This window comes from Ceratotherium simum, chromosome 32 (assembly GCF_057802395.1).
Source record: "Ceratotherium simum simum isolate JZ-2026a chromosome 32, ASM5780239v1, whole genome shotgun sequence".
Classification (NCBI taxonomy): domain Eukaryota; kingdom Metazoa; phylum Chordata; class Mammalia; order Perissodactyla; family Rhinocerotidae; genus Ceratotherium; species Ceratotherium simum.
This window is the reverse complement of record NC_141931.1, coordinates 3,774,310-3,787,181: the sequence shown is the minus strand read 5'-3', so window position 1 is coordinate 3,787,181 and position 12,872 is coordinate 3,774,310. Positions and strand designations below refer to the sequence as shown.

The following is a 12,872-nucleotide window of genomic DNA, read 5'->3' as shown; positions in this document are numbered from 1 at the left end:
GCTGAAATGAATAACCTTGTACATATGCATTTTTATGTTTTGTTCTATGAATATGTATTAACTTATAGTATAAACAATCCAAGAAAACTAGAGACTATATATATATAAAATATTAGATATACAAAATATATTTATGAGATATGTAAAATATATATATAAAACATTATATACATATATATATATTAGATGCCTAGAAATGTTGCTGAATCAGCTTCAACACACACCCATTAAAAATGTTCTCACAATTTTCACGTCACGTCTTGCATTATGGTAATTTACTTACAACTTTATCAAAATGAGAGAAAATTGTGCTATATATTTTTTATAAATTTGAAATCTAGAGATTTCCAGTAGATCTGTTTTTCTATTAAGAGACTAAATGCATCTATTTATGTAGCTCATGATGACGTACCACACAGAAATCTTATGCTTAAGCATCAAGATTCAGTGTCAAAACTCCAAATGCAAGTACAGAAACAAATGGCTTCCAGAGGGGAAGAACACAATAGTAAGTATAATAATTATAGATAACTTTACATTTTTAAAAATTAATCTCATCAGAAGATCTTTTTTCTTTAGTTCATTAATAGGTATGTAAGCATATAATTTATAGAAATTTTACACTAAAGTGTGAATACCATAAAACAACTAGAGAACAAAAACCATTTAACATTTAGTTGGAATTTCTAGTCATAAGACTACTTCATGGCATGTCTCTTGCACTCAGTGTCCACCAAGGCCCAATAACTGGTGAATAGTCTCTCAGAGAGTGTTTCCTTTCAACCAACAACAGGAGATTATAGGTCCAAAAGCCCAATGGGCATTTCTGACATGTGGTGGTTGTCCTTTTGCCACAGGCTCCAGTTGGCAGACAGAGAGTTTGCTGAGACCTGTAACTTAAAGGCAAAATGGATTAGGGGAGGCAAGAAGAATGGCCTGTGCGGCCAGTTGGAGGTCTCCAGGGCATCTTGTTGTCAGGCCCCACTCAGGGTAGAGGTCTTTTTGGTAACTTGACTGATGGGTGCTGTCATCAAAATGGCCATGTAGGGAATGTGTGAGCACCAGTAGCTAAGTAGTTCCACCAGTCACCGGGCATCTTTTGTATTTGTTGGAGCTGAGAGCCTGAATGTGACTAAAACTTGGCAATTGTTTCCTCTGGAGTGAGACATACTGTCCCTTCCCAGTTTATTCCCAGGAATTTCACGTGGGTCATAGGTCCTTGTGCTTTGTCTGTATTAATGGCACAGCCGTGTTGTTGAATGTGGATCAGCACAATGTGCAGTCTTTGTTGGGTAGTGCCCTTGCCTGGGCCAACGAGGAGGATGTCATCAATATAGTGGAATGTGAGTGCTGCATCTGGGAGTAGGACTTTTTCCAGCTCGTGGCCTTGTGGAAGGACATTAAAGGTGTATTGCAACCATTCCCATAAGGCAAACTGATCCTGATCATCTGAGTGGACAAGGATGCTGAAAATGGCATTTACAATATGAATCACTTCATACCTACTTCCCTCAGCTTGGGCAATAGCCTCTGTGGCAGTCATAATATTAGGTAATGCCAGTGCCAAGGGCTGTACTACACTGTTGAGCCATTGATAATCAATTGAGTTTCCAGGCACCCAAGGCCTTGTGCACAGGTCAGATGGTGAACTTTGACAATAGAGCAGTTATTTCTTTGTGTCCCTGAGGCAATTGATACTGTTTTTTTGAGAGACAAAAAGCACAAGGTACTGGTAGTCTGATAGGTTTACAGTTTTCTACATACCCCACTAAAATGGTCCTAACTGCAGAAATTCCCTTCAGGACTTGGGGTAAATGCAATCAGAAATGCACATAGACAATATATCTGCCACAATAATCCACTCAATAGTGGGCACCATAACAATGGTGATATGTTACACCCATAGTTGGGTCCGGGCGAGGGTCTTTGTGATGATGGCTTTAGACAGAAAACCCGAAAGCATTATCAATTTCCCCCTCATTCTCATGCCAGGAGTTTTGGGGGTCACAGTCATCTGTGAACCATTATCCAAAAGGCCCAAGAAATGCAATTCTCCCCCATATCAACTTTGAACTTAGACCTTGGCATAGGGCCTCCATTCCTCACTGTAGACATAGGGAGGTTGGCCATTTCATACTCTTGTTTTTTTTAAAGCCAAAAAGTTTGGGTAAAAGTTGGCACAGCTCTATGATTCATTTCAAAATTCACTGGGAGAAGAAGAAGGAACAGCACTTGTACTAGACATAGGGACCATCACCGGGCAGACCTTAGGGGGCCTGCCCTTTGTTCCCTAATGACATACTAGTTGGCCATGAGTTCCTTGATAAAGAGCCCATTAATCTTTTCTTTTGGGCTCCCATTGCTTAGTAACCAGATCCAGAGATCTCTTTGGGAAAGCCCTTACCTAGACCTTCCAGTTGTATGTGCCCAATTACCATTTTTATATCACTCTCTCTGATGGTTTCTGTTTGTTATTTTGGCAGTAGTTGCTTTTTCCTTGCCCAAGAATTTGTCAGTTATGATATGGATTGTATCACTGACAAATTGACCTGATGTTACAAGGAAGTTTAACTGATAACCAGCAGGAGTGGCACTAATGAACCTAGAGTCTTGTTAACAATTTTATCATCTGCCACTCTCATTCTTTCAATGTAGAACCAAGGGACCACCACTGTAGTTTGCAGAGCTGCTATCATCTCTGCAAGCCTGGTCCAAACGTGTATTTTAGTCGTAGGGAACACGTAGGTAGGCCGAAACTGTCAGAGCTCAAATAGTAACCAGCTGAGAAAGAAGAAAAAGGACTTGGGTGTTCCCCTCAGCCTCCTTGAACAAACTTTCTGCTGTGAAGACATTCTGAAGGAGGGGTACTACAGTGATGCACCCCACAAAGTACCACTGTCCCTCACTAAGTTTAAGAAGAATACCTCCTTCATCATGCAAGCAAGGAACCCAAGTCTTAAGGTCTCTTTAGGTCACTGGGCAAAGGAATTCCAAGAGTTCTATATTCATTTAATTAAACCACGAGTCTCAATAACTTGCTATGTTGCATGTTGTCTATCGTCGTCTGGGACCTCATTAGAGCTAACAACAATCACTGGGTGCAACTTAGCTTGCAGAGTATGTGGCAATCATCAGAGGACAGTAGCAGTAGCCAAGGAATTGCTTCCTTAGATTTTTTTAGAGCCCCTTTGTTGGATCTGTAATTTGACCCACCAGGCATTTTGGCCAGGGAGTCTGGGGCTCAAGAGAAGGACCATTAAACCAAAGAGAAGGACCTCAAAACCAAAAAGCTTACATAAACAATCTGCTCACACTCTCCAAGAGTATACACGGCATTCCTGAGATAGCACTTCCTGAGACTCATTGATATGGCTGGCAAAGTGCGTTGCTGGATCCTCAGACTCTTGCAAAAGCCCAGCTAGTACACCCCAAGAAACCCTGTGGACTTCTCTATCATCTCCCAAAAATGATCTGGGGGATCTTCATGCTTTTTACTTTTCCAGAAAGACATTATGCTTAATTGGATCACCCTGCCTCCCACCATTTGCCACTAAGAGAGAGTTGCCAGTTATGAAGGTGATTGATTAAGACATTGAGCCAAATTGGAAGTAACATTAAGCCTTTATTCACTTACTACAATAATATAAGCAAGAGTTTAAACATGAAAAGGCACTGGCTCCACCAATGTTTCAACTAATGATTCATTTCCCTGTGAAATGATAACGGGCAAGGGCTGGATGTATTAGCACAGATGGGAGGGCAATGTCTCACTGTATATGCAGATATTTTTACCACATTATATCCCCTGTATACCATATATACTATGTATTTATGCACAAACGTACGCATATACACCCTTATATACCAAAACTGGTACTATACTATTTTTTTCCAGTTTTATTGAGATATAATTGAATACATCACTGTATAAATTTAAAGTGTACAGCATAATGGTTTAACTTACATATATTATGGAAGGTACTATGCTATTGTTTATAGTATGTATATCAGTTTATTCGACCAGTCTCCTATTCTTGAACATTTAGATGATTTTGAATATTTTGTAATTACAAATGATGCTGTAATGACCAACACTGTGCATATGCATTTTCATTGGTTGGTCTATAAATATATATTAACCTAAAGTGTAAACAATCTAAGAAAATTAGAGTCTAATATAAACATATTTGGTGCATGGGAATATTTATTTAAAAAAAAGCCAGCATCAACACACACCCATTAAAAATGTTCTCATAATTTTTATATCAGATATAGTATTATGATAATTTATTTATGACCTTATAAAAATGAGAGAAAATGTTGCTATTCACTTGTTATAAGTCTGAAATCTAGTAGATCTATTTTTCCATTAGGAGACTTAATTTATCTCTTTCTGTAGCTCTTGATAAAGTACCAGATGAAACTCGTATGCTCAAACTTCAAGATTCAGTGTCAAAAACCCAAGTGCAATTAAATAAATAAAAAACTTCCATAGGGGAAAGACTCAATAGTTAAGTATAATAATTATAAATAATTTTATATTATTTTAAATTTAACGCATCAGAAGAACTTCATTTGGTTCGTAAATATGTATTTGAGCATATATTTTATAGAAATTTTAAACTTTGACCTAAATGTGAGTACCCTAACATAACTAGAGAACAAAAGCAAAAAATACTAATTGGAATTTCTTGTCATAAGATTATTACATGGCCACGGTCATGCTCTTAGTATCCACAAAGGCCAATAATGGACCAATAATTGTCTCATAAAGGATATGCACTTTTTAGCCACCTCTGGCAGATTGTGGAGCCAAAGCCCAGTGGGTGCCTCTGACCCATGGTAGAGGGTCTTCCACCATAGGATCCAGTAGGCAAAGAGAGATGTTGCTGAGATCCATAACTGAAACAGCAAATGGAAATTAGAAGGGTCAGTTTAAGAGCCTTTAAGGGATCCTGTCCATCAGGACCCCAGTCAAAGGTAAACTGACAGATGGGTGCTATCTGATCCCTGTGAGAGTGTGGCAGTATCTGAATAGTCCTACCAATTGCTTTTATTTTGGGGGGCAGAGAGGGCCAAAAGCATAACAATCGTCTTCTCTGGAATGATACACTATGCCCCTTACAGAACATGCCCAAGAATTTTACTTCTGTTTTAGGTCCTGTACCTTATTGGTAATAATGGCCCAGCTATGTGCTGCATGTAGGTGAACAGGACATCCAATTCTTTTTGGGTAGTGCCCTTGTTTGAGCCCTCTAGTAGGATTTCATCAATTGAGTGGAAGGCCAGCACCCCCTCCAGAGTGGGACTTTTTTTGGGTCTTGACCTACACATTGATTACAGATAGTCAGAGAACTTAGGGAGTCTTGTGGAAGGACATTAGTGGTGTAATGCAACCCAAGCTACATACAGCAAACTAATTCTGATCACCCGCGTGGAGAGATGCTGAAAAGAGCGTTTGTGATGTCAAATTGCAGCATACCAAGTTCCTTTATCGTGGGCAATAACCTCTGTAACTGTCACAAAGTCAGGTGCCACTGGTGTCAAAGACAGCACTAATGCTTTGTATAGCCCTAATCAATTTAGAGTCTAGGCACAAAAGGTCTTGCACACAAGCCAGGTGGAGCTATTGAATGAAGAACTAGTTTACAGATATTGTTGACTTTTTAAAGCTCAACAATGAGGGCAGTTGTTCCTTTTTATTCCCCAGGCTGTTGACTTTTTTTGTGTGTGTGTGAGGAAGACTGGCTCTGAGCTAACATCCGTTGCCAATCCTCCTCTTTTTGCTGAGGAAGATTAGCTCTGAGATAACATCTGTGCCCATCTTCCTCTATTTTGTATATGGGATGCCACCACAGCATGGCTTGATGAGTGGCATGTAGGTCTGTACCCAGGATCCAAACCTGTGATCCCCTGACCGCCAAAGCGGAGCATGCTAAAACCGCTATGCCACCAGGCTGGCTCCTGTTGACATTGTTTTTGGTAGACAATGTGCTAGGTGCCAATAGTTTGGTAGGTCATGATTTTCCACATACCCTACTAAAATACCCTAACTTCAGCAAATCTCGCCAGGGGTAAGGGGTGTAAATGCAAGTGCTGGTTGATATAGAAAGTACATTTCTACCAATATGTATATGCAGTAGTAGAAGCCATAATAATGGGGGTTTGTAGTGGCCAAGGGGATTCACTCATAGTTGGGTCTGGAAAAGAGTCCTGATGGTGGTGGCTTCAGACCTAAAACTACAGAGAATTATCTGTTTCCTCCTCATCTTCGTGTCAGGGATTGTGGGAATCATAGGAATTCATTACCCAGTATCCAAAAGGCCCAAGAAATGTAATTTTCCTCCCTCTCCACTTTGAACTCTGTCCTTAGCATAGGTCCTCAGATCCCCACTGGAGACATGGGGACCTTGGATAACCTCTAGTCAAGTTCATTTATGAAAGCTTAGATGTCTGGGTAAAAGTAGGAAGGGTCTGTATTGATGGACCCCACAAGGTACCACTCTCACTCACTAAGTTTAACAAGATTACCTCCTTAATCAAGGAAGCAAACTACCCAAGTCTCAAGATTCACTGAGATATCACCATGGAAGATAGCTGGAGGAAACAGCACTTGTATTAGTCATAGTAGCCATTACTATATGGACCCTAGTGCCTGCTGGGACCCTCATGGCTTACAACTTGGTCATGAGTCCTTGGTGGAGAGCCCATCAATTTATTCCTTTGAGAGACTGCATTTTTGGTAACCAGATCCACAGATCTCCTCTGTAAGGCCATTGCCTGGATCGTTCAGCAAAGGGCACACGATTGTCGTTTTTATGTCACTCTCTCCATTGATCTGTGTTCACTATCTAGGGAGCAGCTAGTTTTACCATGTCCAAAAATGTGTCAGTTAAGATCTGGATTGTGTAGTGGATGGGTTGACATGATTTTATGAGGAGGTTTGATTGAGCTCTATAATCGACAGGATTGACACAAGTGAACCCAGAAATCTGAGTCTGATCAACAGTCTTGTCATCTATTGTTCTCACTGCCTTATTGTGCACCCAATAGGTCACCAAGGTGGCTTGCCAGGATACTATATTCTCTAAAAAGATGGTCATACATGTTTTTCTTTGCCAGAACTCATCATGTGTGGGCCAAAACTGTCAGAGCCCAAATAGTGCCCAGCTGAGGATGGAGATGGTCTCAGTTTTTGCATCCTTTTATATTCCTTCCTATTTTCCACCCCCTCTTTAGACAAAGTGGCCACTGTTAACACATTCTGAAATAGGGGTCTGTAGTAAAGCACCTCGCAAGTTGTCACTCTCACTCATTAAGTTTAACAAGATTACTTGTTAGGCAAACTACCCAAGTCTCTAAGATCTCTTCAGGTCACTCGGCAAAGCAATTCCAAAGACCTTTACATTTTTTTTCATTAAAAGCATGAGTTTCAATAACTTGCTGTGTTGTGGGCTGTCTTTTGGTACCAGGAACATGCTTGGAGATAACAATAGTCAACTCAACCCACAGGGTCTCTGATCATTGTTGGTCCCATTATTAGAGAACTATAAGCGGTAGCTAGGGAATTGCTTCTCTAGCTTTCTTAGAGTCCCTCTGTTGGTTCTCTAATTTGACTCATCATGGAAACTCGGCCAGGGAGTTGGGAGCTAAAGGGAAGGATGAATTATTCCCCAGAGAACTGAAAATCTTATGTAAACAATCCAATAGAACTCTCCAAGAGTACTTTGTGGCGTCCAGTTGCATTTTCTGAGAATCAGTGGCATGGCTGGTGAAGTGCCGTGTTGGACTCTCAGACTCCTGGAAATGATCCACTAGCACTACCTGAGAGTGCCCCAAAGACTTTTTTAGTATCTCTCAAAAGTGCCCTGTAAAAGCTTCAGGTATTTTGCTTTTCCAGAAAGGCATTGTGCTTCAATGACCGCTGTGCTTGCTGTGTCAATTTGTCAGAGTGAGAGCTGCCATTTTTGAGTCAGTCAATTAAGATAACAAGCCTAACTGAAAGTAACAATTAAATGTTTATTCACTTACTGAGATAGTATAAGCAAGAGCCTAAACAGGAAAGGGTCCTAGCTCCACCAATGTGTCATTTTCCCCATAGAATGGCACCAGATGAGGGTCATGTGCATCAGAGCAAATGGGGAGAATGTCTCACTGTGGAAGGTGTCCTCCCAAAAAGGCCACTGGTGTCTTATGGGCCCAGGTGCCATGAGGAAGTAGAGGGGGTGGGCTTAGAATGGAAAAGTACTGAACCAGAATGGAGAAAGGGTTTTCAAGGCCCATCCAATAAGGTGGTCTAGGCTGAAGTGCCTGAACAATATAATGCCTCAGCTGAGGTTTCCTCCGCTCATAAGTTTTCCTAATGGATGCACCTGAGGGAGAATGCAGATGTGGCCAGCCCAGATGGACCTTAACCTATGCTCTCCAATGGGTGCAGTGCACTGTCTGTGCATCAAGCGTAGTATGGGGTGTGAAGTTTCCCCCCACGACAACTGCCAGATAAAGCCTTTGTAATCATCTATGATTGGGCCTAAAAGATCACACATAGAATTTTGGCCTGGAGTCAGACGTTCCCTAGTATTTATACATATACATATACACATGCATATACATGCAAACATATATACACATACACATATGCATATGTGTGTACATATACATGCATGTACACGTGCACAGTCATATTTAGAATTCATGTGTTCTCACACCTTCACTTCCCCTCAGGGCTTGTTCTTGCCTTCTTCTGTTTCAGATACGTGTATCCTTTCTTCCAGTGTGAATCCTGACTCTGCACAGTGTCAACACATGGACTCATTTGTTCAATCCTATAATTCTTCTAAAGTTGTTTCAGGATTGTTTAGCTCATACCACCAGAAAAGCAAATCTACTAAAAAGATTTTGTGATTTGTTTACAGTCATCCCCCACTCTCTTGTCCAAGAATAAGAGTTTATATCAAGTACCGTATTGATTAGTTACCTGGATTAGTATTTTATTTATTCCTTTAGAAGTTTCATTTCTTTAAATTTGCTTTTAGTTTTAGTCCTTTTAAAAATTTTTTAATTTAATTTTATTGTTGGACTATATTGAGCATCAACCTACTTACATATTAATAAATATGCAAAAATGTATACTTAGAGAAGTATCATCCTTCTTGTATCCTTATCCTTACATTCCCCAGTCCTCCTCTCTCCTCTCCTTGATAGCCAACTACAATATTTTCTCATGTTTCATTTTGCAAACATAAGTATCTCTCTTATAATTTTTTTTTCTTAATTCCTCTTCCTTCTTTCCCAGTAGTTAGCACTCTTAATATTATTTTTTTCACTTAACATTATCTCCAGGAAATATCTTGATATGAACTTTTTGAGATCTTTTAATACCATAAAAGATATACCACAATTTACACTATACCATTGCATAAATATACCTTAATTTATTCAACTAATGATATAGTATAATATGGTATAATAATATAGTATAAATAGACCTTACTTTATTCAACCTCCTATACTAATACATTCAATTGGTCTTGAATATTTTGCAATTACAAATAACGGGGTAATGAATAACCGTGTACATATGCATTTTCTCTATTTGATCTGTGAATATGTATTAAACTAAAATGTAAATAACCCAAGAAAACTAGAGACTAATATAAAACATATTTGATGCCTAGGAATATTTATGAAATAATTAGACATCTTTGCACACACACATCTTAAAAATGTTCTCATAATTTTCATTTCAGATCTAGCTTTATGGTAATTTATTTATAATTTTATCAAAATGGGAGAAAATGATGTTGTATACTTGTTGTACGTTTGGAATCTAGAGATTTCACAATAGGTCTGTTTTCCATTTAGTGGACTAAATGCATTTCTTTATGTGGCTCATGATGATGTACCAGATCAACGTGTTATGCTTGAGCATCGTTTCAGTGTTGAAAAGCAAGAGCAATTTGAGAAACAAAGAACTTCTATAGGGGAAAGACTCACTAAGTCTAATAATTGTAGATAACTTTAAATTATTTTAAATTAAACTAACATCTCAAACTCCCTTTTCAGTACCCCGTCCATGCTGATGGTCAAGATCAGTTTCCTCTTACCAGGACCTGGAATCCGTTGGAATGTACCACTAGTGTCCTTCCACCTCCCTAAATTTCCTGACTCATCAGAAGATCTTTTTTCTTTGGTATTTGAGCATATATTTTATGGAAATTTTACACTTTGAACTAAAGTATAAATACCCTAAGATAACTAGAGAACAATAAGTCAAAGTATTCAGGGCCTTTGGTTGGACTTTCTGTTGATAACACTGTTTCACAGCCATGAGTCATGATAGTTCAGCATCCACCAAGGCCCAATAACAGGCCAATATTTGTCTCATAAAGGGAGTGTAACTTTCAGCTGATGCTGGGAGATTGCAGATTTAAAAGCCCAATGGGCACCTCTGACCTGTGATGGTGTCCTTCTGCCATAGGCTCCAATTGGTGAACAGAGAAGTTGCTGAGACCTCTAACTCAAAGGCAAATGTGAATCATAGGGACTCAGGGGAAAGGAAGCCAGTATAGCCAGTTGGAAGGCCCCTAGTCAAAAATAGGCACCACTCAAAAACAGTGGCCTTACTTGGTAACCCACAATGGATGCCATATAGATCCCTGCTTGGGGAATGTGAATTATTCAGTAGCTGAATAGTTCCAATATCATTGGGACTGTTTGTATTTTTTGGGAAAGGGTGGACCAAAAGCTTGGCAATTGTCTTCTCTGGAATAAGACATTGTGCCTCTTTCCAGATCATACCCTGGATTTCAATTGGGTTTTAGGTCTTTCTACCTTGTCTGTAGTAATGTCCTACCTGTGTTGCTGCATATGGGTCAACAGGGCAACAGTCCTTATTTGGTGGTGCCCTTGTCTGGGCCCACTAGGAAAATGTCATCAATATAGGGGAAAGCTAATGTTCCCCCTGGGAGCTGAATTTTTTCCAGGTTATGCCCTATCCATTGATGACAGATAGTGGGGGAATTTAGGTAGACTTGTGGAAAGACCTTAGTGGTATATTACAGCCCATTCCTCATAATAGTAAACTGATCCTGATTATCCATGTGGTTAGTGATGCTGAAAAAGAAGTTTGAGATGTCAGTTGTACACCAAGTTCCTTTATTTTGGGCAATAGCCTCTGTGACAGTCCTGAAGTCAGGTACTGCCAGTTCCCAGGGCTGTACTATGGCATTGAGCTGCAATCAGTTGCGTCTCTATGCATCTGGGTCATGTGCAGAGGACAGATGGAGCTACTGAATGGAGAATTAGTCTCACAGAAAACTTTGGCTTCATTAAGCTCAGCAATGAGGCTAGTTATAGCTTTTCTTCCCTAGTCTATTGATTTTTTTTTGGTTGACAATAGCACTAGGCACTGTTAGTGGGGTCACTACGTGTCCCATAAAATGTCCTTAACTGCAACAGTTCCCTTCAGGGCTTGGGCCTGAATACAAGCAGGGATACACTTAGACAATGCATCTATACCAATATATATTCACTAGTGAGGGCCATAACAATGGAAGTTTTTAATCATCCAAGAAGACCAATGCATAGTTGTATCTGGTAAAGGTGCTGATGGTGTTGGACTCAGACCCAAAACCAGAGAGCATTGTCTGTTTCCCCTTTATATTGATTCCTAGTGCTGCCATAACAAAGTACCACAAACTTGGTGACTTAGAAATCTATTGTCTCAGAGTTCTGGAGGCTAGAAATCTGGTATCAAAGTGTCATCAGGGATGGTTCTTTCTGAGGGATTGTTACTGAGAATCTGTTCAATGCTTCTGTTCTGGATTTTGGCGGTTTGCTGGCGATATTTGATGCTCCTTGACTTGTGCATGCGCCACTGATCTCTGCTTTCATCCTCACGTGGTGTTTTCTCAGTGTGCACGTCACTGGTCCAAATACCTTGTGTTTATAGGGACGTCACTCATACTGGATTAAGGCCCACTCTAATGACCTCGTTTTAACTTGATTATCTCTAGAAAGACCTATTTCCAAATAAGGTCACATTCTGAGGTACTGAGGGTTAGGAATTCTAAATGTTTTTGGTGGGGGAAGAGGACACAATTCAACCCCTAACAAACTGCTCTCTGGCTTCTAAATATTCATGTCCCTCTCACAGGCAGAATACACTCATCCCATTCCAACATCCCCAATTCTAACTCCAAAATCTCACCTAAACATCATCTACTCAAAGTTCCAAAACTCATCATCTAAATCATCCAAATGGTTATGGGTGAGACTTGGGGTATGATTCATCCTGGGGCAAAATTTCTCTCCATCTGTGAACCTGTGAGACCAAATTTGTGCTTCCAAAGTACAATGGTGGGACAGGCATAGGACAGACATTTCTATTCCAAAAGGGAGAAATTGGAAGGAACAAAAGGAGTCACAGGTGTCAAGCAAGTTTGGAACCTGGCAGGGCAAATTCCATTAGATTTTAAGGCTTGAGAATAATCTTTATTGGCTCTGTGCACTGTCCTCTTGGCCCACTGGAGTATGGCTCTGCCCCTTTGGCCCTAGCTGGCAGTCTCACTCCTTGGAACAGAGGAGGTAACAACCTAGCATGTGCCTTCTGGGCCTGTGGTGACAGTAGCAGCTCCACTGGCATCTGAACCACCCTTTGGGGTCATTCTTCCCTTTTCTTGTAGGATAACATATGTTCACAGCAGAATAGATTTATCAACCCATTTTCTTTCTCTAGAATCTTAGAAGTCTAACTACCTGTCTTCCATTTATCTGCTCTCTGTCTCCTTCAATCCAAGCTGCCAGTGTTTCTGCTGAAATGATTGATTAGATTCACAACTCACACACCTAGCAAACAGTTCTCTAGCCAC

At 40.1% G+C, this 12,872-nt stretch overlaps 1 protein-coding gene across 1 annotated transcript in view; it reads left to right on the top strand.

The window, feature by feature from the left end:
• CCDC7 (coiled-coil domain containing 7) overlaps nucleotides 1-12,872 on the top strand; it is a 403,758-nt gene that overhangs the window by 287,803 nt on the left and 103,083 nt on the right. The window contains 2 exon segments of the mRNA XM_087420895.1: nucleotides 398-508; nucleotides 4,400-4,468. Of these exon segments, the coding sequence (XP_087277021.1) occupies nucleotides 398-508; nucleotides 4,400-4,468 (180 nt within the window).